This window comes from Salminus brasiliensis, chromosome 1 (assembly GCF_030463535.1).
Source record: "Salminus brasiliensis chromosome 1, fSalBra1.hap2, whole genome shotgun sequence".
Taxonomy (NCBI): domain Eukaryota; kingdom Metazoa; phylum Chordata; class Actinopteri; order Characiformes; family Bryconidae; genus Salminus; species Salminus brasiliensis.
Window position 1 is genome coordinate 47,628,791 of NC_132878.1, and position 22,077 is coordinate 47,650,867.

General features: G+C 37.4%; 1 protein-coding gene across 10 annotated transcripts in view; it reads right to left on the minus strand.

The window, feature by feature from the left end:
* Window positions 1–383: 383 nt before the first annotated feature.
* The window catches only part of adgrg6 (adhesion G protein-coupled receptor G6), a 59,617-nt gene continuing 37,923 nt past the window's right edge, over window positions 384–22,077 (minus strand). For 9 of the 10 annotated variants that reach the window (XM_072680484.1, XM_072680464.1, XM_072680519.1 and 6 more), the window contains 17 exons: window positions 21,373–21,458; window positions 21,139–21,272; window positions 20,031–20,145; window positions 19,484–19,572; window positions 19,146–19,347; window positions 18,783–18,948; window positions 16,593–16,733; window positions 15,397–15,516; window positions 15,011–15,056; window positions 14,764–14,870; window positions 13,782–13,909; window positions 13,012–13,280; window positions 12,676–12,778; window positions 12,253–12,536; window positions 10,962–11,063; window positions 9,710–9,865; window positions 384–1,762 (listed from right to left, as the gene is read on the minus strand). In XM_072680484.1, the coding sequence (XP_072536585.1) occupies window positions 1,578–1,762; window positions 9,710–9,865; window positions 10,962–11,063; window positions 12,253–12,536; window positions 12,676–12,778; window positions 13,012–13,280; window positions 13,782–13,909; window positions 14,764–14,870; window positions 15,011–15,056; window positions 15,397–15,516; window positions 16,593–16,733; window positions 18,783–18,948; window positions 19,146–19,347; window positions 19,484–19,572; window positions 20,031–20,145; window positions 21,139–21,272; window positions 21,373–21,458 (2,433 nt within the window). In that variant the 3' untranslated portion in view covers window positions 384–1,577. Of the gene's footprint in view, window positions 1,763–7,049; window positions 7,089–9,709; window positions 9,866–10,961; window positions 11,064–12,252; window positions 12,537–12,675; window positions 12,779–13,011; window positions 13,281–13,781; window positions 13,910–14,763; window positions 14,871–15,010; window positions 15,057–15,396; window positions 15,517–16,592; window positions 16,734–18,782; window positions 18,949–19,145; window positions 19,348–19,483; window positions 19,573–20,030; window positions 20,146–21,138; window positions 21,273–21,372; window positions 21,459–22,077 lie in introns of all 10 variants that reach the window. The other variant, XM_072680481.1, reaches the window with a different exon arrangement.

Below are 22,077 nucleotides of genomic sequence, written 5' to 3' on the forward strand. Positions count from 1 at the left end.
AAGCTTTTTCTTTTTTTTCATTTGTTCTCAAACATGTTTTCTATTTTAACATGTTATCCTCATGATAATGCATAGGTTGTTTTGTTATTTGTAATGCTGTTTTGTGTTTTAATTACTAGTTCAGTCTGTATTGCTAATATAAGTGAACATATCACACAGTGGGTGTCGAGTATCTGCTTATTAAATTATTATCGATATCTCAGTGGTATGTCAATATCAGTCAGTGTTTTCTATCAACTGAAACAACCAAATAACAGTCACCTCAACAGCATGAACTATCAGTTACTTTTTTCTTTTTTCTGAACAGAGATAAACCTAAAAGCCAGTATGACTGACCTGAAAATGAATGCGGTTTGGGTGTTTCAAATGTACACACACACATGTGGTTTGAACCCTTTTTAATTTACAGTAAGACTATGTCACGTTCACAAAAGCCTCCATATAAGCCACAGAATAATAAATTGACACGTCATACCAGGTCAGACTTTGCAATTGAAAGCATTTATCGATGCCTTTGGTAAAGCATTTCATCTCCAGACCTTAGAGAATAAATACCATTTTTTTAAAAATAAAAAACAAAAACAACCTGCAACAATCTAGTTAGATTTGGCATGTAGCTGATTGTTTTACATTACAGAACAGACCCATGAAAAAGAAAAAGCTGCATACCATATTTAACCTTAGCCTTGGTGCCAAACCTGACCCTCTGTAGAAACAGCGCTATGCTTAAAAAATAAAGGTGCCAAAAAAAAAAAGAGTTCTTTAGAGCAATGCCACAGAAGAACCACTTTTGGTTCCCAACAGAACATTGTTTATTATAAAGATTGTTTATACTGTCAAAAGTGACTTTCCCATGATATTCCTATAAGAATTCCTTTAAGCACCTGTACTCTTAAAAATGTTTGTAGTGTCAGAACAATCCTTTGTAAATTGTTAATCAGTAGTAGAGCATGTGATAGCAACATAAATAGTGACAAAATAAACAATAGTTTCACTCCTGTACAGCGGAAATGTTTACTTGGCTTCTTTTGGTGATAGAAGATGACTGGTAGGATGTAATTAAAGAAATTCAGTCAAATAAACTTGTTCCTTTAAGGCACAAACGGATCCACGGCTACAGTAAGTGCTCCTCAAAAGATTTGAGTCTTTGGTGTGAAATTGGTCTGGCATTTCTTTTGTCTTTTACATTTCCCATGACATAGAAGAAGCATGAAGTACAAACATAAACGTATGTGGCTATGTATACACAAAAACAAGCTGACTTGACCGTGTCATGTGCAAGAAGGTACATGAAGGGCAGATTAGAACAAAAGCACATTTGGACATACAGTAAAATATACTATGAATATGTACAGAACAGAGAAAAGCAGTTTGAACATCACAGTATGTAAAATCCACTTCTTCCTTAGCTTTACCTTTCTACAGGGTTATGCATCGCTCTAAGCCATTTCTGGTTGGTTAGCTCAATGTGGTTCAGTATACACATGTCACTAGTGTTCTGCTGGTCTAAGAGAAGCCTGTCCAACATAGAAGTTCTAGCCCAGTCTCCTCTTCTCTTAACTGCTCCCTCTCTATCTCTAAAACTTGGTGCTGTGACTAAAACTGTCTGACATGATGATGTTTTTGTAGAAATTGTCAGAGCGCACAGAGCAGTAGCCTTTCACCTTGTCCAGAACCTGGTGAACGGGCAGGATAGAAGAAGTGGAGGCATCAACGTCGGAAGTGCTGCACTTCGGGCTACACTGGTTTGAGTAACCTTTTCCTGCAAGACAAGCCAACATGAAGTGAGTGGAGGGGGAGGAAAAAATGTGTGTATGTGTGTGAACACTTTTTCCATGAGGTTTTCGAGTGAACTAATCGAGTGAACCAGAATGGACGAATGTTATGCACACAGCTGGGTGCTGGTGATTTTTTGTCCAAAATATTAGTTATGCTGTCACACCACGATACTAATTTTCAGTATAAATGGTTCTGATAGATAGCAAGCACTATTCATATCCATGATTACATTTAAAAATAAAAAAGAAAATCTACTTTACACATGTAACCATTCCTAATGGAATTCTGGGCATCAAAGTTATTTGTTCATTTGAGTAATGTATACTCAAATTAGTTATGTGTGCATTAGACTAAAGTACAAAAACAAACATACAGTAAAAGGTAACTACCATTATTTGTTTTTAACTTTTTGAGCTAGTGAGAAAAACCCCAGTCAGTTCAAAACCATTAGCACTTGATAATTTTTTTATCGTATCGTGATCAATTTTGTTATCATGGTACACAACATGCTTTATGAGTATATTGTGGATATTGGCAGAAAACTGATTAACTGCACGTTTCATTTCAAAGAGTTTAATCAGTATTATTTAATTCAATGAGATGCAGCATATTTTGAAAAATCACTTTACTCCGTATGGGAGAGTATTTGGATAGCAGTTTTTAAACATTCATTATGCTGTTGATGCGTTTTGTCTGTTAACTTGATAAGACTGTGCTGAAAATGGTCCACGACCCTTTTCATTGATAGACACGTTGGATAGAAAGGGTGGCTGCAGTAAGTAATCCTACAAAGTAATATGTGTACTTGATACAATGTTCAAAGGGTTTAATTTACAGTATGGTAAGTATGTAGTATTTTATGAAAATGGGGCCTAATTCTATTATATTATTCTATTATCTACTATTATAATCTAAAAGAAGTCATTTTCTGGAACATTCTGGTATTTCTCATGTAATATAAAAATACCAGAAAAGTACAGCATTATGTAATACTACAATACATTTTCAATAATTGTGCATACTTTGCAAGTTTACTGCACATCACCAACAACATAAACTTCTTTTTAACAGGTCTTTTACCACAATATTACGAAGAACCTACCAGTGAATGTGCCAGTAAAACTAAATGACTTACTTCAATGGAAAAAAGGTACTCAGTTGTAGGTACAACAATTATTTATTTACTGAATTATTTACTAAAGTCTTTACTGAAAAGACGATACAACCCTTAACATATTGAAACATACCTGGTGTTTCTCACATTAGTTATTCTGTATTTACACAATGAACTAAAGTATGCACCAAATACTTAATTATTGCATTTTTGGACTGTACTGTAGTACTGCTGTACAAACATGGTCGTTCTCACATTACTTACAATGCACCTGCAAAGTATATTTCAACTGACTCACAACTACACATTTATCCATTAAATACTAGACAATACATTTTGTGAAATTTAAATAATTCATTGGTAATCGCAACAGATCATGAACCATCATGATTCATGATACTACTGTCATTGTGCAAAAAAAAATTTCAGACCCATACTATTAGCCAAGTCATAACATTCTTATGGATTAGCTGTTTTGGAGAAGGAAGCACCAGACTGAACTGGAGATAGATACTCCAGTCTATATATATGGTGCAGTGGTGGCTCAGAGCTCCAGGCTATTGATGAAAGGGTTGTGGGTTCGATACCCGGGCTGCACGCAATGTCTGCCCACCGCTCTGGGCAAGTGTGCTCACAGTCACTGTGTGTGTTTCACTAGTGTGTATGTGCGTGTTTACTGCACGGATGGGTTAAAAGTAGAAGCCAAATTCAATCTGTGTCCGACACAAATGGTGAATATGGTTGTCTTGTCTTGTCAAAATACTGCATCTGGGCAGTGTTTCTGAGGTTTCCACTTGGAATACAGCTGAGCAGTTGAATCTTGTTCCATCTCACACCTTATCTTAATGTCACTACCATTAACCAACCATACCATTCCATTAACAGTTCTTTTCATACACACACACACACACACACACACACACACACACACACACACACACACAAACACACACGCATTTACATTCATTTGGAAGCAATAGTGCAACAGTGAAAATCTAGCATCAATAGGGGGGGAAAAGGACTTTCTTATTTTCTTAATCCCAGCGATTGACAAATGTGTGGATGACTGATAGACATATATATATATATATATATATATATATATATATATATATGTGCTACTATCAAACTGTCATGGTACAGGGTGCAGTTTCATGGAGAACCCACGGTACACGTAACTCATAGGTATGTGCGACTGCTAAAGACTGCTAAATGTAATGAGGAACCAAAGCGTAAGTCCCACCTGGTAAGCAGTTTTCTGCACTTCTAAAGTGCTACTGTTTGCAATGTTTAGTGTGGATGGTCACACATGTAAGATGTACACACTCAGAGAAAAGGGATATAGGTGGGTCTCGTCATGAAAATGTCTTAAGATGTGAGCTACAGGTCATACTAAAGTTAGCTGAAGCTGAACAGTGTCTGAAATGAAAATAATAAAAAAGAAATATTTCAAGTTATACGCATTTGCTGAGGTTAATCTAAGGTTTGTCTGGAGCTTACAAGTTGTTGTAGTTTAATGTTTCATTAGAACTATTCATTCAACTGTTCAGAAGTCGACAGTACGACAATGATCAACAGTGATCTTTCCTTTACAGATGTTTTGGTCCCTTGATTATCTTTCCCTGGCGGTCGTTCTGTAAATCAGTACTGAGTGCGCTATAGAGAAACAGTCGCGTTGGGCTATTTGTATTATAATGCCAGACGGGTGCTACCTAATTCAAGAACTGATGTAGTGAGAACTGATAGAAAAATTTAGTTCTCTGAAATGACACTGAAATGAGGGAGAAGAAAAAAAAGTAATTGTGTGAGTTGACAACCTGCAGCATGTGCAGGACAAGATTAATTTAATCAAGTAGCCTTCTGTGAGGAAGCTGATGCTTGGACATCATTAGACCAACAGGACAATTTTTTCAAGCATAACACAAAGTCCACCAAGGCTTGGTGTCAGAAGATTTCCTGAATGAAACTGGAGTAGCTGACAAAATCGCCACTTAAACCCCACAGAAATTAACTAACATTTTTTCAAGCATGGCTGACTGGTTCATTCAGGATGCTTGGATGACCTTTTCTCGGGCAGTTTGCTAAACTTGCAGCAAGCATGAGCTGTTTGTTTTCCTGCCTGTGACATCACAAGTCATATACTGGATGAGGACCCTACTAGTGGCATCATTTAAATCTGAGGCCTGGTTAGCAATCTGAGATTGCATATTTTCTGATACTCTGTAAAGTCTGGTGGTGACATGTCACTCTCCAATGTTACTGATGCACACATCGTGGCAAAAATAAATACAAAAGCAACAAAAACACCATATTCCTAGGAAGTGGCCAGTGTGTGTTACTGCACCACGATTTTGAACTAGGGGACAAACTCTGGTGTATACAAACGTTGGGGGCATAAATGTTTGAGTCATGATTCGTTTGGTAATTTTGGAATTGGGCAGTTTTACAGCCCCTTGGCATATGCAGAATTTGCATCTAAAGGAGGAGACAATATGGTTTGAAGTTCACAGTACATGACTTTTTTGTACCAATCTTCATCCCCCCTAGACACAAAGAGAACATAGGTTAGGGATGGCAGATAAAGTTAGAAGAGAGAATGCAAGGAGAGGAAAATGTTCAGGCAGGAAAGAAAAAGAGAGAAAAAATAGCTTCATTTTTGGTACTTCCCTCCAAAGACACAATCCCCCATGCCAAACCTCATGATCCTCAGTATGTGTATATTTATTTTTGTGTTTATTTAAGTTTGTTTTGATTGATTTTAAATTGTTGTGATCCAAATGGCTTTCACGCTGAGAGAACTAAAAAGGCTGTACGAAATGACCTACTCTTGTGATCCTGGATCTATTGGCATCTTAACTATTGACATTAGTTCAGTCCGTCACATTGTACTTTTGTTTGAGCGCTCACTTTTTTTCCCCTTTTCTTCTGTTGTGATAAAGATGCTGTGATCAAAGAGTAGAAAGCAACCATGAGATTAAAATCAGTGGCAACCAGAATGCAAGTGACATTTGAAGAGGTAAAAGGAAGAATAAAGCTCTTTTGCCAGCGTCTCTTCAAATACACGGTGGATCTGTCAAAGGCTTTCTAAAGGTCTTTTAGAACAAAAATAATTATTTAAAACAATTTCACCTTGGTCTCATTATTACATAGTTTATAAACACTAAGATTACAAAAGAGCTTCAATAGCATATCTGGAAATCACCATGCATGTTTCCCTGCAGAAACATCACCTTTAACCCTCTTTTTCATGCTTACAGCAAATTTATGGCTCCAGAAACAGTGGCTGACAGTTTATCTCTAATGATGAATAATTAGGAATAACCTCAGATCAGTTTGTTGTCATTATTATTCTATTGGGGACACTGGCATAGAGCAACTAAATGTCACTACACAGTAGGTGTGTAACGGTACAGGTGTCATGGTTCGGTGCATGCAGTCGCAAGGGAGAATACATGATGCGTGTTATTATGGTAAACGCAGTCTTTTCACAAGCGCTCTCACAAGATCTTCACAAGCTCTCTCGTCTCTCTTCCTCTTGCTGCCATGTGTAAAGAGAGTGACTCAGACACTTTTCTCTCATGTACATGTCAGTCACATAGTTTCTCACCTTTGTATCTTTGTATGACTGAAAATAAAACAAGTATTACAAAGGAACTCTGGCTTTTAACATCTTATTTAAGCTCTTTAAATCTTGGTGGATTGAACACGGACGATGTGTTGGCATTTTTGGGTGTTTGTGTGTGGAAACACATCGAACATTAATTAACTACCTCAGAGGGGACTGCATGGTACCAGATGGAACAAACTGTAACTTGACTGTCTGCTCGAATTAAATAATGGGACCTGGGTTAGGTTTTTCCACTTCGTACCATACTTGTAACTATGAAGTCCTGACTGAGGTGCGAACCGAATCGTGACTTTTGTGTACCGTTACACCCCTACTCCACAGCCTGGATTCAATCTAACAAACAATTGTGGCATTCGCCAAAAACATTAGTTATTAGTAATTTCAAATCCTCACACGTCTGTTATTTATTGACATTACGATAGGAAATATCTGTGTCTGTAGATTGAATCCAGTAAGTCCTCAGAGGAACTAAGGCCCAGTCACACAAAATAAAGAAGCATGAACTCAAGCTAACTTGTGTTATTTTACCTCAGGGAGATTCTTCATTGCCCTAGTGGTGGATATTATCTATACCACAAACATAAATACAAACACATGGCACAGTTGGGTAAATAGTAACACACAGAAAGAAGTGACAAAAAATACAGCTAAACTAAATAGACTTCTGAGGTTGTGCATCATTTTGTAGTAAGGGACAAGTTCTGTCTTTTTGACAACTCTCTGAATCCCTGTGGTAAACAAAAAAGCTTAAAACTGATTTTGTGCTGTTTTTTGTACATTTTCCCCTGAATGCCATGAGGTCTTCTAAACTGTAAAGCAGACGAAATATGAATATTGCAACATATAGGTTACAAGAAAGCAAACACCCATGTGCATCGAACTGACATTACTCAGTTACACAAAAGTAAGGCAATCACATCTTCCAAAAAGTAGAAAACTATAATACTTACAACATCTTACATGCATACCAATTATATACTGATTATCTGATTTTAGAAGTTATATGATTACTCATTATGTCCTAATTTGGACTTTTGTTTTTCTACATCTGCACATGTGCCCAAGCAGAACCACATAGAGATGTCAGGGAAACACAGAAACCATAAACACTTACTGCAATGCTACAACCACATAATGTGTAATCTGCAGCCATTTAAACTTCCAAATAAATAGTTCAACTGGATGTTGTGTCTGACTACTATTCTGACTCATGAAAAATATATTATATTATAGGATTACTGAAGTGCTTGCAAACATTAGAAAATACTGTCCAAATCTTGTTTAAAGTGAATCTAAAATAATTATTTTGTGCACATAAATTAAATTATTATATTACAACACTAACTACTCAAATTAAAGGCAGTTACTGCTAGAGCTACTTCACAAAAAACAATCTCACAACGTTTTCTGACTCTTCAATGCTTGTTGAACCACTCATCAAATATGAGCTCCTCTAAACAGCTCTGTCTAAAAAAAGGAATGTTTTAGGAAGAGGCTTTGATGCATTATTAAGCAATCTTACAGAGAAAGGGCAGTTCAGAATAACTAGAGGTACCTATTGCATGGGTAATGGGGAAAATGGATTCCACAAAATAACAGCATATGCTGGATCCAAATGTGAAACCCTTTAAAATTGAGAAGAGGATGGCTTTTACAACAAAAGAATGATAAGAAGTATACCTCAAAATCACCATTGACTAAGCTGTGATAGCAATCACAGTCCCCTGACCAAAACATCATAAAAATTCTGCAAGAATCCAAGAATATTTCAAAAACTGGAGGCAGAGAAGAGAAGGGAAAGCCCATTTATAAGAACTGAAAGACTTAGCTGCTGCAAAAACGCATTTGCAAGCTGTGATTTCTGTCTATTGAGTTTGTTAGAATACAGACTTGGTTCCTCAGCCTTAGCTTTAACTTAATGTAGCAATGATTGATATAAAAATGAATAATGGCTTTAGGCATTTATCTTGTAGATATCAAAATATTTCCAAAAGAAGTTAAAGGTGACATTTCTTTTTCAGCCAGATTGGTTCTTTATTTCCATCTTTTACAGTTTCTTAATAACGTGTAATAAAGTGCAGGCACCCTGAATGCTTTATAATTAGTAATATCTCCTAAATATCACAGTCTAGGAACAGACTTTTTTATTGCTAGCTGTAAATCTCTTGATTCTTGTTTGGAGGATTTTCTTCCATTCTTCTTTGCAAATAGCTTCTAGTTCTGTGTTTTTTAGAGAAGTAAGTTTCAAAATATAAGCAGGGCTGTGTTTAAGACTATATGTAGTAATATTGCTATTTTGACCGCTTTATGATCTCGTAATGTACATGAGACCATGACATTCAGGGGAGCAAAGTGTATGCAAAGTTTTACACATCACATTTAGGCTAATTCTACTGTTAACCACAGTGCATAAAAATTATGCCATCATTTTTTCTGCAATGGCTTAGATCCATGAGATGACAATGGAAAACCACAAGATGATGACACATCCTCAGATTTTTTTAAGCAAAACATTACATAATTTCTGCTACAAAATATGACTTTCTGTACAAGATATGAATCTTAAGAATTAAGTCAAATCCTAAAACGTACATTTCAGTCACATAGTTTTATTTTGGGGAACTTATTGCAGAGTTATGCAACCTTAATAATGGCCAATACCGCATACACAATGTATGAATTGTAAATAATCTATACGCTAATTCCTTGTGGACACCCCTTCTAATGAATGCTTTCAGCAAATCTGCACACATTCCAGATGTGCAAATACACACACACAACTTGTCTAGTACCTGAAAAAAAGTACTGCCAATATAATAGGACTCTCTGGAACAGATAAACATGAACCTTTTGGCACCATGCCTAGCTAGAGGGTTATAAAGGCCCACCAGTGTTAAGCAGTGGAGCTGTGTTCTCTGGAATGATGGAATTCCATCCATGATGAGGATGGGGTGGGTTGGTAATCATCCAACATCCTGACCTCACTAATGCACTTGTCTGAATGCAATTAAATCCTCTTAGCAATGCTCCAAAAACTTGTAGAACTAGTAGAACGCTTTCTTCCCTGGACAGTAGAGACAGTTACTCCAACTTAAGCAGGATACACTCTTTTTAAAAAAACCCTTGGGAGAAACAATGAATAAGCAGGTGTCCCAATACTTTTCTTTAAATGTAGTAGTGAAGCTCACCTGCACTGCTGTGTCGCTTTGCAAATGGGTTTAATGTGGTCTTGGCTTTGGAGGTCCAGTTGGCTGTTGTGGATCCGAAGGAACTCGAGGAGAGCGACTTTCCTAGATTGTCGGAGCTCACCTTCTTAGTGTTATTAGTGGCAGTCTTGCTCCAGTCTGGCAACATACAGAACCAAGGGACTACTTACACCTTGCAACAATTGGATCAGGATCAAATTGCATTTGATCACATGACAAGGCAAGTGTAAACACACTGTTGTATTGTGATTGGATTACCATCAGATCACACTCAAAACACATTCAGTGGTGGACAAAGACAAATCTTTAGGTTGTCAAAGTTCAAATATAAACATTGTTATATTCATGCTCTGGACACTGAAATTATTTCACATGAAAATACACTATGAGAGCAAAACACTCCACGCAACTCTAAAAAAAGGTTATTAAAGGGTGTAAGTCAGGTGAGGAATGCAAAAAAGTCAGAATCACTATACATCTTCTAAAATTCAGTTAAATCCATGTTTAAGAAATGAAAGGAATATGGCACATGTGTAAATTTGACTAGACCATGCAAGAAGGACACTAGTGAGGGAGGCCACCAAGACACCTAAAACTACTCTGAAGGAGTTCAAATGACAATGCCACCTCCATGCTTCATGGTGGAAATGGTGTGTTTGTGGTGATGTGTAGTGTTGTTTGGTGTCTAGACTGATGGCTAAAAAGCTTCATTTTGGTCTCATCAGACCAAATAAACTTCTTCCAGTTGACCTTGGAGTTTCCCACATGCCTTTAGGTGAACTTTAGTCAAGATTGAATTCTCTGTCGCTCTCCTATAAAGCTTTGTCTGGTAAAGAACCTGGGCAATGGATGTCATATGCATGGGCCTCTCCCATCTCAGCAGCTCCCTCAAAGCAGGCACTGTATATAACAAATACACAGTGTGGGCTCTGCTTCACACGTAGGCACATGTTGAGTGAAAAAGGTCAGATGTCTTCAGGGCACCACTGAGATTTTGGGCTTTTGTTTTATTGGTAGTAATAACCAGCACAAATCCTTTTGGCCTTTTACTTTAATAACTTTTCGTCAGTGTTACATCAGGACCCTAGAGCATGTTTAAAGCTGGGTTTCTCCTAGCGACATACAGTTAAAAAGAACCAAATATGATATATTCAACAAACAAACAAGCAAATAAATGATCAACTCTTGTTCAAGTTGAAATAAATACATGGATAAAATGTACTATGGAGTTTACCTGAATTGTCTGCCAAGCGGAACTTCCCACAACATAAATATCTTCTCCATTGCTTCTGTACATTTTCTTTCAGAGCACAGTGGAATATGAATATGAATAAACCTATAGAATAAAGAGATTTAAAGGAAAATGATTGTGTGTTTTTTATAAGTAGGACTGACTAACTACAGACTAACTACTACCATGTTTCACTGGTCAAGGCAGGGCAGGAATTAAAAGGAACTGAATTAAAATTAAATTCACTGCATTGAAGGCTTCTCTGCAGGTTTATGTACAGCTGTATGCAAAAGTCTTTGCACCCTTGGTCAAATAATTTTTTTTGTTTGTATTTTTTCTTTTTAACTGAGAAGTGATACACAATCTCTGTAGTTATCCAAAATAAAACACAATATTTTTCAGCATATCCTAATGCAGTTACTTTTTATAACAAACAAAAACAAACCCCAGTAAATTATAATTGTGGCCCCATCTTCTTCTCAGTAGGCCTATAGAGCTTTCCAAAAGCTTTAGCTTGTGTCTTTAATGGTATATTTCAATGTGTTTTTGAATTATTATTCTGTTGTAGTAGACATATTTTTAGCTTCAGCTTTTTAACAGACGGTTTGGCATTTGCATGAAGGATTTGCTGGTATGCTGTTAAATCCATTCTTCTAGCCACCTGTGCAATATATATCCACCCTCATGCTTTACAATTGGCAAGGTGCTCTTTTCATTAAATTAAGTTTTTTTACTTAATCAGTCCACACAACCTGTTTCCAAAACTCTAGCCTAGGTGTTCTGTGGTATATTTCAAATGTTAAGTTCAGTCATGAGGCTGTAGGAAAGTTTTTACTTCTTTCATGAAGATTCTTGGCACTTTGTACTAGGTATTCCAGATCTCATCTTGCCCTCCACATTTTCCCTTAATTGCAATTTCTCAATATCATTTCTCAATGTAGAAACTGCAAGCTGAAAACTCATAGCTATCTCATAATATCTCTGATTTATGGGCATTGATTACGTCCATATTCAGACCTTTAGACAGTTGCTTAGAGGAGCCAATTTGTCACTAAATGTGTCAGTTGGCCAAAGACGCCCAAAATACTGCATACAACTGCAAACCCTTTATATAAATGCACAGTAAATGCAAATAAGCCTTGAACATTCAAAAAACGCAACAGACTAACACATGACTAACAAATAAATACATACAAAACTGCAGCAAACAGTAGTAACCAAAAAATAATTTCACAATTATCAAGCTTAGCATTTCTGTTTTCATAGCTGTAGCTGTCATATTGTGCTGACGCACCTTGCAATGAGTTGAAAATGGAGAAGAGGTACATGAAGGCCAGGTTGACAGGGCCCCAGGCAAAGAATGCAAAGCCCCAAGTCATGCCTAGAAGGAAGGTGAGGCTGACTACACTGCGCAGGTTGCGCAGAACCTCCTCTCGAAGTGTGCGGTTGGTGCGCTTGCCATTCCTACCACAGATCTGCATCATTACCACAATGAACATGGCCACATTCATTAGAAAGATGATGGAGAAGTAGGCCACGCATGTCACGTAGAAGACCACCTTGCTGCGTATCCAACAGCTTGAGAGAAAAAGTGATAATCAGCGTCTAGCAGTTTGTCCTTCATAACAATGTAGCAGAGCATTAATTTGAGATAAACTTGTGAGAAAGGACAAAAAAAAAAAAAAAACCAAACTAAAACCATTTAACTGTAGCTTACAATTCGGATGAGCCTTGGCCATTTTCTCCTTTCCCATAGTACTCCTTCCCATAGGAATCTTTGTTCACAGCCACCACAATGCCTACAATTGCAGCAGGAAGACCTAGACAAACAGTAATAAACGGTTTGACAATAGCAGTTAGTATAACTATTATAACTAGTTATAACTATTGTACAATGCTTTAGTGGAAAACTGCAAAAGAAAATGAAGGGCAGTATTTGTTTGTACCTTGAAAATAGAGTTTGAAAATAGAGAGTAAGAACAATTAATGACATTATTGTATTACAAAATATTCAACACTAATATCAGCACCACATAGTACCACTGTGACTTACCCCATCCAACAATGCAGAACTTGAGGATGTATCTTCGGATGTAGGTGTTAAACACCTTGACCAGGGCGATGTACATGTGGATGGACTCAAGACCCATCCAAGTAAAAGAAGTAAGCAGGAAGAAATGCAGGAAGACAGCCACAGCCACACAAAGGCCTTCCATATTGTAGGAGGCCAGCCAGCCATCCAGCAGGAAGACCATGTTAAGAAAGAGCAGTGAAGTGCTGAGATTCATCAGAATCTTTGAGGGGTAGTCCCGTCGCAATTTCCTACAAGGTGAGCAAGAGTTTAGTTGAGACTGTCTTGAGTGCTAAGCGTGCGTGTATATGTGTGTGTGTGTGTGTGTGTGTGTGTGTGAGAGAGAGAAATATACTAAAATACTTATTATTCAGTTATGTAACATGATCCATAGCCTTTTGTAGCCTAAGGCCCATTTTATTTGTGAAAGCTAAAAACATCTTCACAAGTTTGATATCTTTAAAATGCTTGGGTGAGCTCAAGTACTAGCCACAAGCAAGATCTGTGATTTTCAAAGGATGAGTGGTAATATCAAACTGGCAAGAGAAAACATCCACTGTCTCTGAGTATCTCATCAAAACATTGGCAGACTAAACAGAAAGGATAATAAAATGTAGCTCTGAATATAAGAAAAATAAATCCCAAGGAAGCAGAATTTCAATACATCAATGACCAATTAGACCCCTATATACAATTCCGTAGAACCCAGCTAGTTAAGGCCCAAGTTTATGTTTAAAAGTGTAAAAACTCACTCAAAGGCAATGTAAGTCAATAACGTCACTGCTGAAAAGATGGCAGAGATGCCACAGCCAATATATGTGATGAAGGTGAGAATCTTGGTGTTCTTCTCATCAATCTGAGCAGAAGCTCCAGAAATGTCCTACAGAAGAAAACAGAGGTCAACTACCAACACTGAGTTCAGTAATGTCTCATCGGATTTGTATTCAAAGGCATGTCTTTTTAATTCTTCCTCCGCCTCTACGACACGCTGCTAACTGAACAATGTAACTGTGGAGAAGCGGACAGGACAACACTTACGAGAACTGCATGAACTGAGCCATACACTATATTAATGCATTTAGACACACCCATTGTTGACACAGATGTGCAAATGCACACACAGCTTGTCTAGTCCCTGTAATAAAATATTGCTGATAGGACTCTCTTGAGAAGATGAACATGAACCCCATGCCTAATGCCAGGCATGGTCCAAAAAGGTATAAAGCCCCCCAACACTGAGCTGTGAAGCAGTGAAATTGTGTTTTCAGGAATGATGGTGCTCCATCCAATACTTGTAGATGAGGTGGGGTGGTGATCATCCAACATCCTGACTTCACTAAGATGACTTCACTGAATGCAATCAAGATATGTGGTATTATGTAATGTTCTCGGCTCTGACTTAAAATGACGAAATAAATAGTTACATATAGTGATGACCCCCAACGTATATCAAGAACCCCCTTCTGTCCTTTTGCACCTTATGTTTGGAGCAGCTACTTTCTCTTCTGCACGGACAAAACAGTTAATCCAGAAATTACGGTGAAATTATTATCCTTTGCGCAATGCTTCTTGCTAAGGTTAATTTAACAAATTTAACAACTGTGTATAAGAAAAGGAAAAGGGGGCTTTATGCCACTTCTAGATGATATATTTGAATCAAGTGAAATGTAATGGATTGGAAAACATGCAAGTTGATTTTAGCAGAAATTAAGGGACACATAAAGGATATCTCACCATCAGAATGCCAAAGTGTGTTAAGTGGCTACACAGACAGATTGTTCTGTTGCTGTTAGACTCAGGGCTGACCTCACAACCCTCACTGTTCCAGCCTCCACTGCCATCTGTTGGACACGCATCAGAATTAAACCTGAGCAGTGACACATGTGCCAGTCTACACATCATTCCTTTTACCCCCAAAAAGCAAAAAAGATTTTTTTGATCAGGTCAGTAAACTAAACACTGCGTTCATTATGAGACTTACTTTGGAGGATGAAATCCCAAAACACACAAAGTGGCTTTGGATTCCACTGAAAGAAAAAAAAAGAAAGATTCATATTCGTTAGTGATTCTCTTAAAGATTTCAGGTGATATGAATCATTACAATTAAGCATATATATTATATGTATTTTTAATATATAATGTATACCACTCACTTAAACCATGCATTTCTATAATACATCATTTCACATCAAACCAACACGTTTTTTTGCAAACTGAATCAAATATAAAAACACATGTAAAATTCCAATCTAATACCAATAGAAATCTGCATGAACCTTCATCCTAGCTAAAGAAAAGCCATGTTTTCTCTCTTGAACCCTTGAAGAGCGATAGTGCTGTGGGTAAACTATCACAGTACTACCATACCTGATATTCCAGATGGGAGATCTCTATTTGGACAGGATCCCTCAGATTACTTATGCTTAAATTGCCCACACTGCTGGCCACCACATAACTGTTCAAGGATAGGCCATTGCTCTGTTGATCCTAAAGGAGGCAATTACAAAATATAGATAGATGCTTACACATGGTTTAAAACATCTGTTAGCCCAGAAAAGCTACAAATCAGAAGAGTTAGAATTTAAGCCATAATCAGGGATTTATTTAGGCAATCTTCTATTTGAACTTTAATCTTCTTTTAAAGTTGTATACTTTTAAGAGGTTCTTGATTTCAAAACGTTCCGTTTCTTTAGTGCAGTAAGCTCAGTATATTCCATGACATTATGCACATATGGATTTTTAGGAGAGAAAGATAACCTAATCCTCTCTTCAGCTGATATTTTAAAAACTGCAACAGTCTTAATCTCTTGGCCTGAAATCCCTGATTATGATGTTATGGAAGTTTACACATGAAACATGATACATTTTTGGTAATGTTTTGCAAGACATGTGAGGAAGTCACCGCACTATTAGGTATTAATACATAAGGTATTATTACAATTTAGATGCACTAGATTCAGATGGTGACTGTATACAAACAGCATTTTCCACTCAGTAGCTGCACACATTCTTTATTTATTGGCTACATGTACATAATTCAAATACTAGTGTGTAGTACTTAAGTATGAATTACCACTGACACAGTACGTTACACAATTACATTTAGATGTAACATCATGGATGGAAAGGTTAGAGTTTGCACAACCAACATCGGTTTTAATAAAGGTCAAAACTCTTCCTCTTGTACAGAAGTGACATATCAACTGAAAGGTAAGGATCTTCAGCTTCTGATTCTCTGCTTATTGCAATTATTAGTAAGACGTCATTAACATTTTATTACATGCTTTTGTTATCACAGAAGATATAGGTGACTTCTTAAGGTTAACCCTTTAAAAGGACGACCCTGAGGGGATTAGTGTGCTTTATCGTTGCAGTAAATTCATCCAGGAATCTATTACCTTACCATTATTGATCCAAAATGCTGTGGATAAAAACATCAGAATTAAACTGCTTATGCATAACAATCAAGAAATTTCTCGCTGGCCAGAGCAACGTGGAGAAATACTGAATATATATAAAAGGAACAGAAGACACCAAGAAAGAGTCTCTGGATTAGCACTTACCTGAAACAGCCCTGTCTTGCTGAAGAACATGAAGTTTATCCTGGAGATGGTCTCTATATCGGCAGTGCTCAGGTTATGCAACAATGTTGCAGGTAGTGTGACAGTGGCTAGGGGATTCCGGATTTCTGACTCAAAATGAATCTGAAGAGAGAGATGGAGAGAAACCACAAGGTCAGTTATCTTTTTTCTTTTTGTTTATGTTTTATGATAATATTCAAGAGTTAAGTTACTCACACTGTATAAAATCAAGATAGATACAAATACACATAAAACTGTGGAATGATACTTTCAGTACGGAAAAATCAAAGTAATCCAATGTGTGCTATTTTTTTTCTGCTAAGTGAACTAGGCCTTTTTTTATTTCACACTTTTTCAGAGTCACCCAGAAGCAGAAATTTTCCATCCACAAACTTCCATAGGCTTTTCCCTCTGGCCCAAGCACTGGTCTCTTTTCTCTTTTCTACAAGCAGTTAGAAACCTACTGTGAATGTTATCTTCCAGAGGAAGGCACACTATACTACACGTCTATACACTTTTTCAACAACACTGAACAATGCAGACTATGTAGACTATGTACTAATGTAATCTCCAGGCCACACTGAACAAAGACAACATGAAACATGAAACCAATCAAAAAGAGTCTGAAATAACTAGTGTATAGTAACCCCTTACTCTCCCCTGGTTACTATCTGCGTGCCCCATGAGGTTAGGTACAGACACACAGAACAGAACAAAATATTATCTATATATTTATCTATACACTGCTTCAAACCTGTAATGTCTCCCTCTGCTGGCCTCAGTGAGGAGCCTATGCACAAGGGCTGGGCTCTGCCCCTCACCTGAAGATCAGCTCTAAGAACACAGGTGGAGTTGATCACTGGACTGATTAGGACTCCACTTAAGCTCCTCTGTTTGGGGTGCTCGACGTGGAGTCTCCATGATACTACTGATTCTTGCTGTGCTTGTGTTGCTAGTTTGTTTTTTGTTTTTTTGCTTTGTTTTTGTTACTGGAGTATGGATATGCCAATGATGTACCTGCCTGCCTGTGATGTGACCCCTGCCTGTCCTGACGTTTTGTCTAAGTTATTTTGCACATGCAGCCTGCTACAACCATTCAGTCACAAAACCAAAGTGCTTTACAGAACTAGGAATAAAAAAGACAAAAAAAGAAAAAATAAAGACTTTAAAAATACACCATGAAATTCACATTGCACAAAAATCAGCTATTTGTGAATGCGAACTGAAAGAAGACCATGTAAAATAATTTTACAGTACAAACACACATCCATTTCTAATCAATGCATTCAGCCTTTTTAGGTCACACCCACTGCTGACACAGATGTGCAAATGCACACACACAACTTGTCCTGTCAAACTGCCAATAGAATATGACTCTCTGGAGCAGACAGACATGTACCTATTGACACCATTCCTAATGCCAGGCATAACCCCCTCAACAGTGAGCTGTTTAGCAGTGGAACTGCGTTCTCTAGAATAATGCATGGTGCTCCTTCTCGGAAAAGTTGGGGAGTTGGTGATAAATTGGTGTGGTCATTATCATTAACATCCTGCCCTCTCTAACGCTCTTGTCGCTGAATACAATCTAATCTTCACAGCAATGCTCCAAAATCTAGAAGGAAGCCTTCCCGTAAAGACAGTTGCTCCAACAAAAACAGTTGTACTTTTGATTTCAGAAGAAACAATGAATGAACGGGTGTCCCAGTACTTTAGCCAAAATTGTTGATATCAAAATTGGATATCAATAATTTAAATCAATATCAAAAATGGAATCAGGCAAATATTTGTCACAGACTGTCCCCATATTATTTTACTTACCTAGTTGGTGTTATGTAACAGTACTGTTTTGAGGCATATAAGTAACTCACAGTTTTACAACTAGCCCCTAAGTCAGTTATAATTACCCCTGCCTAACATCTGCCCTTGCTCACAAACAGTATAGGTGATCAAAACAATGCTGCAAGCTTTTTGTATTTTTCTTGTGTAAAACAAATTATTGATGTAAAGTATGTATAAGGTTCTGCTACTCTCTTTTAAATATTGCCTACCCCTTGGGGAAGAAACACATATAGAAAAGAATACGAAGAGATACGGTACAAAAAGCATCTAAAAACACTCACACATACACTCTGACTGACTGACTCTTCTACCTGCAAATAAGCTATTAAGTACCTGTGGATCTGTAGTGTTGGGTGGAATAAAGGCGCTGAAGCTGGTTCCATTGAAATTGCTTATGTTGAGGGCTGAGATTCCCACTGCCAGGTTCTTGGAGGAAATGGTCAAGGAAGGACCATCAAATTCAATCTTCTGCATCAGTTCATCCATGGTTTTTAGAGCACTGATGGAAGAGGCATCATTTTTTAACCATGCTTTGTTTGCAAAGCAAAACATGACCTACTGAAGTTTAAACCTCAAAAAACATAAGACAAAACTACTGTAGTGCAACCAACAACAAAGAAAGCATCATGTCTCTTTCATAACTTTTAAGATGTTTTCACATCTGATCAATCAAGCTACAGCCAAAAATGCACCTACGTTCCTGAGGCAGCCATCTGCGCGGTGTCTGAGGTGATCATTACATTGGAGATGATGGTGACCACAGTGGTGGCCAAGGTGGCATTAATTCGAGCCACATTCACCAGTTTCTTCACCATGGTGACAACTTTTGAAACCTCTACGGTGGTCAGCTCATTGTTTGTGATGTCAGCCAGTTGGACAGCAACCTCTGCAGCATTCTCTGTTTATTCAAGTTCAAGACAATTTAATTACACATTGCTGGACTGATCTTGCATTTCACAACCTTGTAAAAGAAACACAGTAAACCGCTGAACCATTAACATTTGCCACCTTGATTAACGACAACCAAAGCTTACCTTGTGAAACTTCAATTGCTTCGATATCTTTGCAATTAGAGAAGTTTGGCGGGCCCCACATTGATGTAAAGTTTTTTGTGCTGATGATGCTGGGAGAAGAAAACACATGTTTATTCATATTTAGTATTTTATTTTGAGGGGAGGGTGGCTTGTTTAGAGCTGATTTCCACCTTGGATTAATGTGAAGTCATATGCTGTGTCTGATTTACTTCCGGTAAAAAGTACCTGCTATATATATGACAATATAAGACAATGCATACCAGCACATTTCACCACATTTACTGCACATTTGTGCTGAATGTGGTCAAGATGCATCTTTGACCACCACTGACTGTGGTTTAGTAATCTGACTGTAATCCGCTTTCAATTCATGCTGGGTTTGTTTATGCAATTAAGTAAAATCGAAACATTATCTGATCACCAAAAACATTGATTCAAGGTGTAAACAATCAAATAGTTTTTTTTTTCATTTCATACCCTGATCTCACATCCTTTGTCTGTACTTTTCTTAAAATACTCAATATGGGTGGGCCCACTGTCTACATACCATGTCCTAGATGCATTTTGCTCTTTGTAAGGAAAGCAGGGGATGTACTGGGTGACTGATGGTCTGGTCTCTGGCCATTTATAATGGAGTTGTTCCTCCTCTGCCTGGCAATTTTCTGTAAAAACAATTATCCACATTAGATATATTTGTATAAGGTGTTTCCTTCAAATGTATGTGTTAATTAATGACATCACACATGAGATACAGTAGCATACCATGAACCAAATTCACTGTTGTGTTTTCACTAAAAGAAAATCAGGCATAACCAAAACAGAGTCATTAAATGGGCCAATTCCAACCCCCCACAACTGTTCTGAAATAGCTTTGCACATTCAACATTAAATGTCACTTTTAATGATGACTGCAGTCTTAGAATTATACAACCCCTTCATGACAAGAGTCTTTAGTTCTTAATAGATCACCCTTTTACTGTTATGACCTGTTGCAGATGTGATGCATAGCCAGACAATAGCTTCTGGCAGTATTCCTGATGAATCATAGCCCATTTCTTATGGGCAATGGCCTAAGGTTCACTAATATTTTTGGGTTTTTGTGCTTTAACTACTTTCTTCAAATCCCACCAAATATTTTCTTTGGGGTTTAAGTTAGGTAACTGTAATGGGTACGTGTATGCAACCGTGCATGCACCTAGCCTCACTAATGAAAGTCCTAGTCAAAGCTGAGATGCAGTAACACAACAGCCACTTCAGGACAATATGGTGTTTTGAATAGTTTAATCCGTCTTCTAAGACAAGTATGTACATTGCTGCCAGACTGTGCTAGCTAAATGGTTCTATGCAAACAGTGGCAGTGGCCACAGAAGAGGAGCAAAAACTAGATGAGTAAGGATCACTCATGTGAACTGCCACAGTGACCAGCAAATTATTCATTATTTTATTTTACAAACTCACCGTAAAAGACAAATCAGCATGTTTCATTTTGAGGCAAAATAACAGGGTTGCAAATAGACATTTTGGCTACAACCAAAATCATACACCTAGTATTTATACATCAAAGAACATTAAAAATAGAACCAAACAGAACCAAGTTCTGTTTGAACCTTGTGGTAGGAGAACAATGTTAAACTGTGAATTTGGTTATTTCATACCAATGGCATCTACGATGACATCATCAAACACTAGGTTGCTTGCAGAAGATTTATTCAGTCTGGTCTTAATCTCAGTGCTTGTCAGATCTTTCCCTGTTGTATTTCTATACATCAACAAGGCACTACAATTGTACCTGGAAAACACAGAAATATTACCACAACTTTGAAATTCCTTAATCATTGTGGGAAAGAAATGAGTGAGGAAAGACTGTCTAGACAATTACAATGGTTTACCTGGAGACATCAGTGCCAGGCAGAGGATATATTGATAAATTACCTACATAAACAGTGTAGGTCCAGTTTTGAAATGTTTGGTTAAACTGTAGGAAAATAGAAAGAAATACGAAGTAATACATCACAAAATAAAGTTAAACAACAACTGCTAACATGAATAGTAAAACGTAACCAGCAACTGGTAATACATTTAGAATCAGATAATTTGTGGCTGAAAGCTTTTCATAATTTATAGCAACTTTCGACAGCAATTTATGAAGCACAACTGGTTTCATAAATAATGCATAGAACCTATACATGTGATTACACCTGCATCTGCTAAGTACATGGACTGTATGTTCAAAAGTACCCAGATTCACATTATTATTAGTGAATTTTTACTGTAAGGTGACCCACTGCTGACACTGTTGACACTGCTGCCAGTTGTACAAATACAACTTCCACAGCACTACCAACAGAATGGTACGAAGCAACTAAGCAGCCATACATACATCCTATAATGTCACTATGCCCAGCACCAAACTTCGACTAGAGAGGTATAAAGCCCCCCACATCTGGAGTGAGCTCCATCCAGTGCCTTTGAGATGGGCTGTGGTGACGTGATCCAGAACAAATCATTTAACATCAGTACCTGACCTCACTAACGCTCTTGTGGACAAAGTACTCCCTAACAATACGTCTGATAAAACATTGGTTATACATATA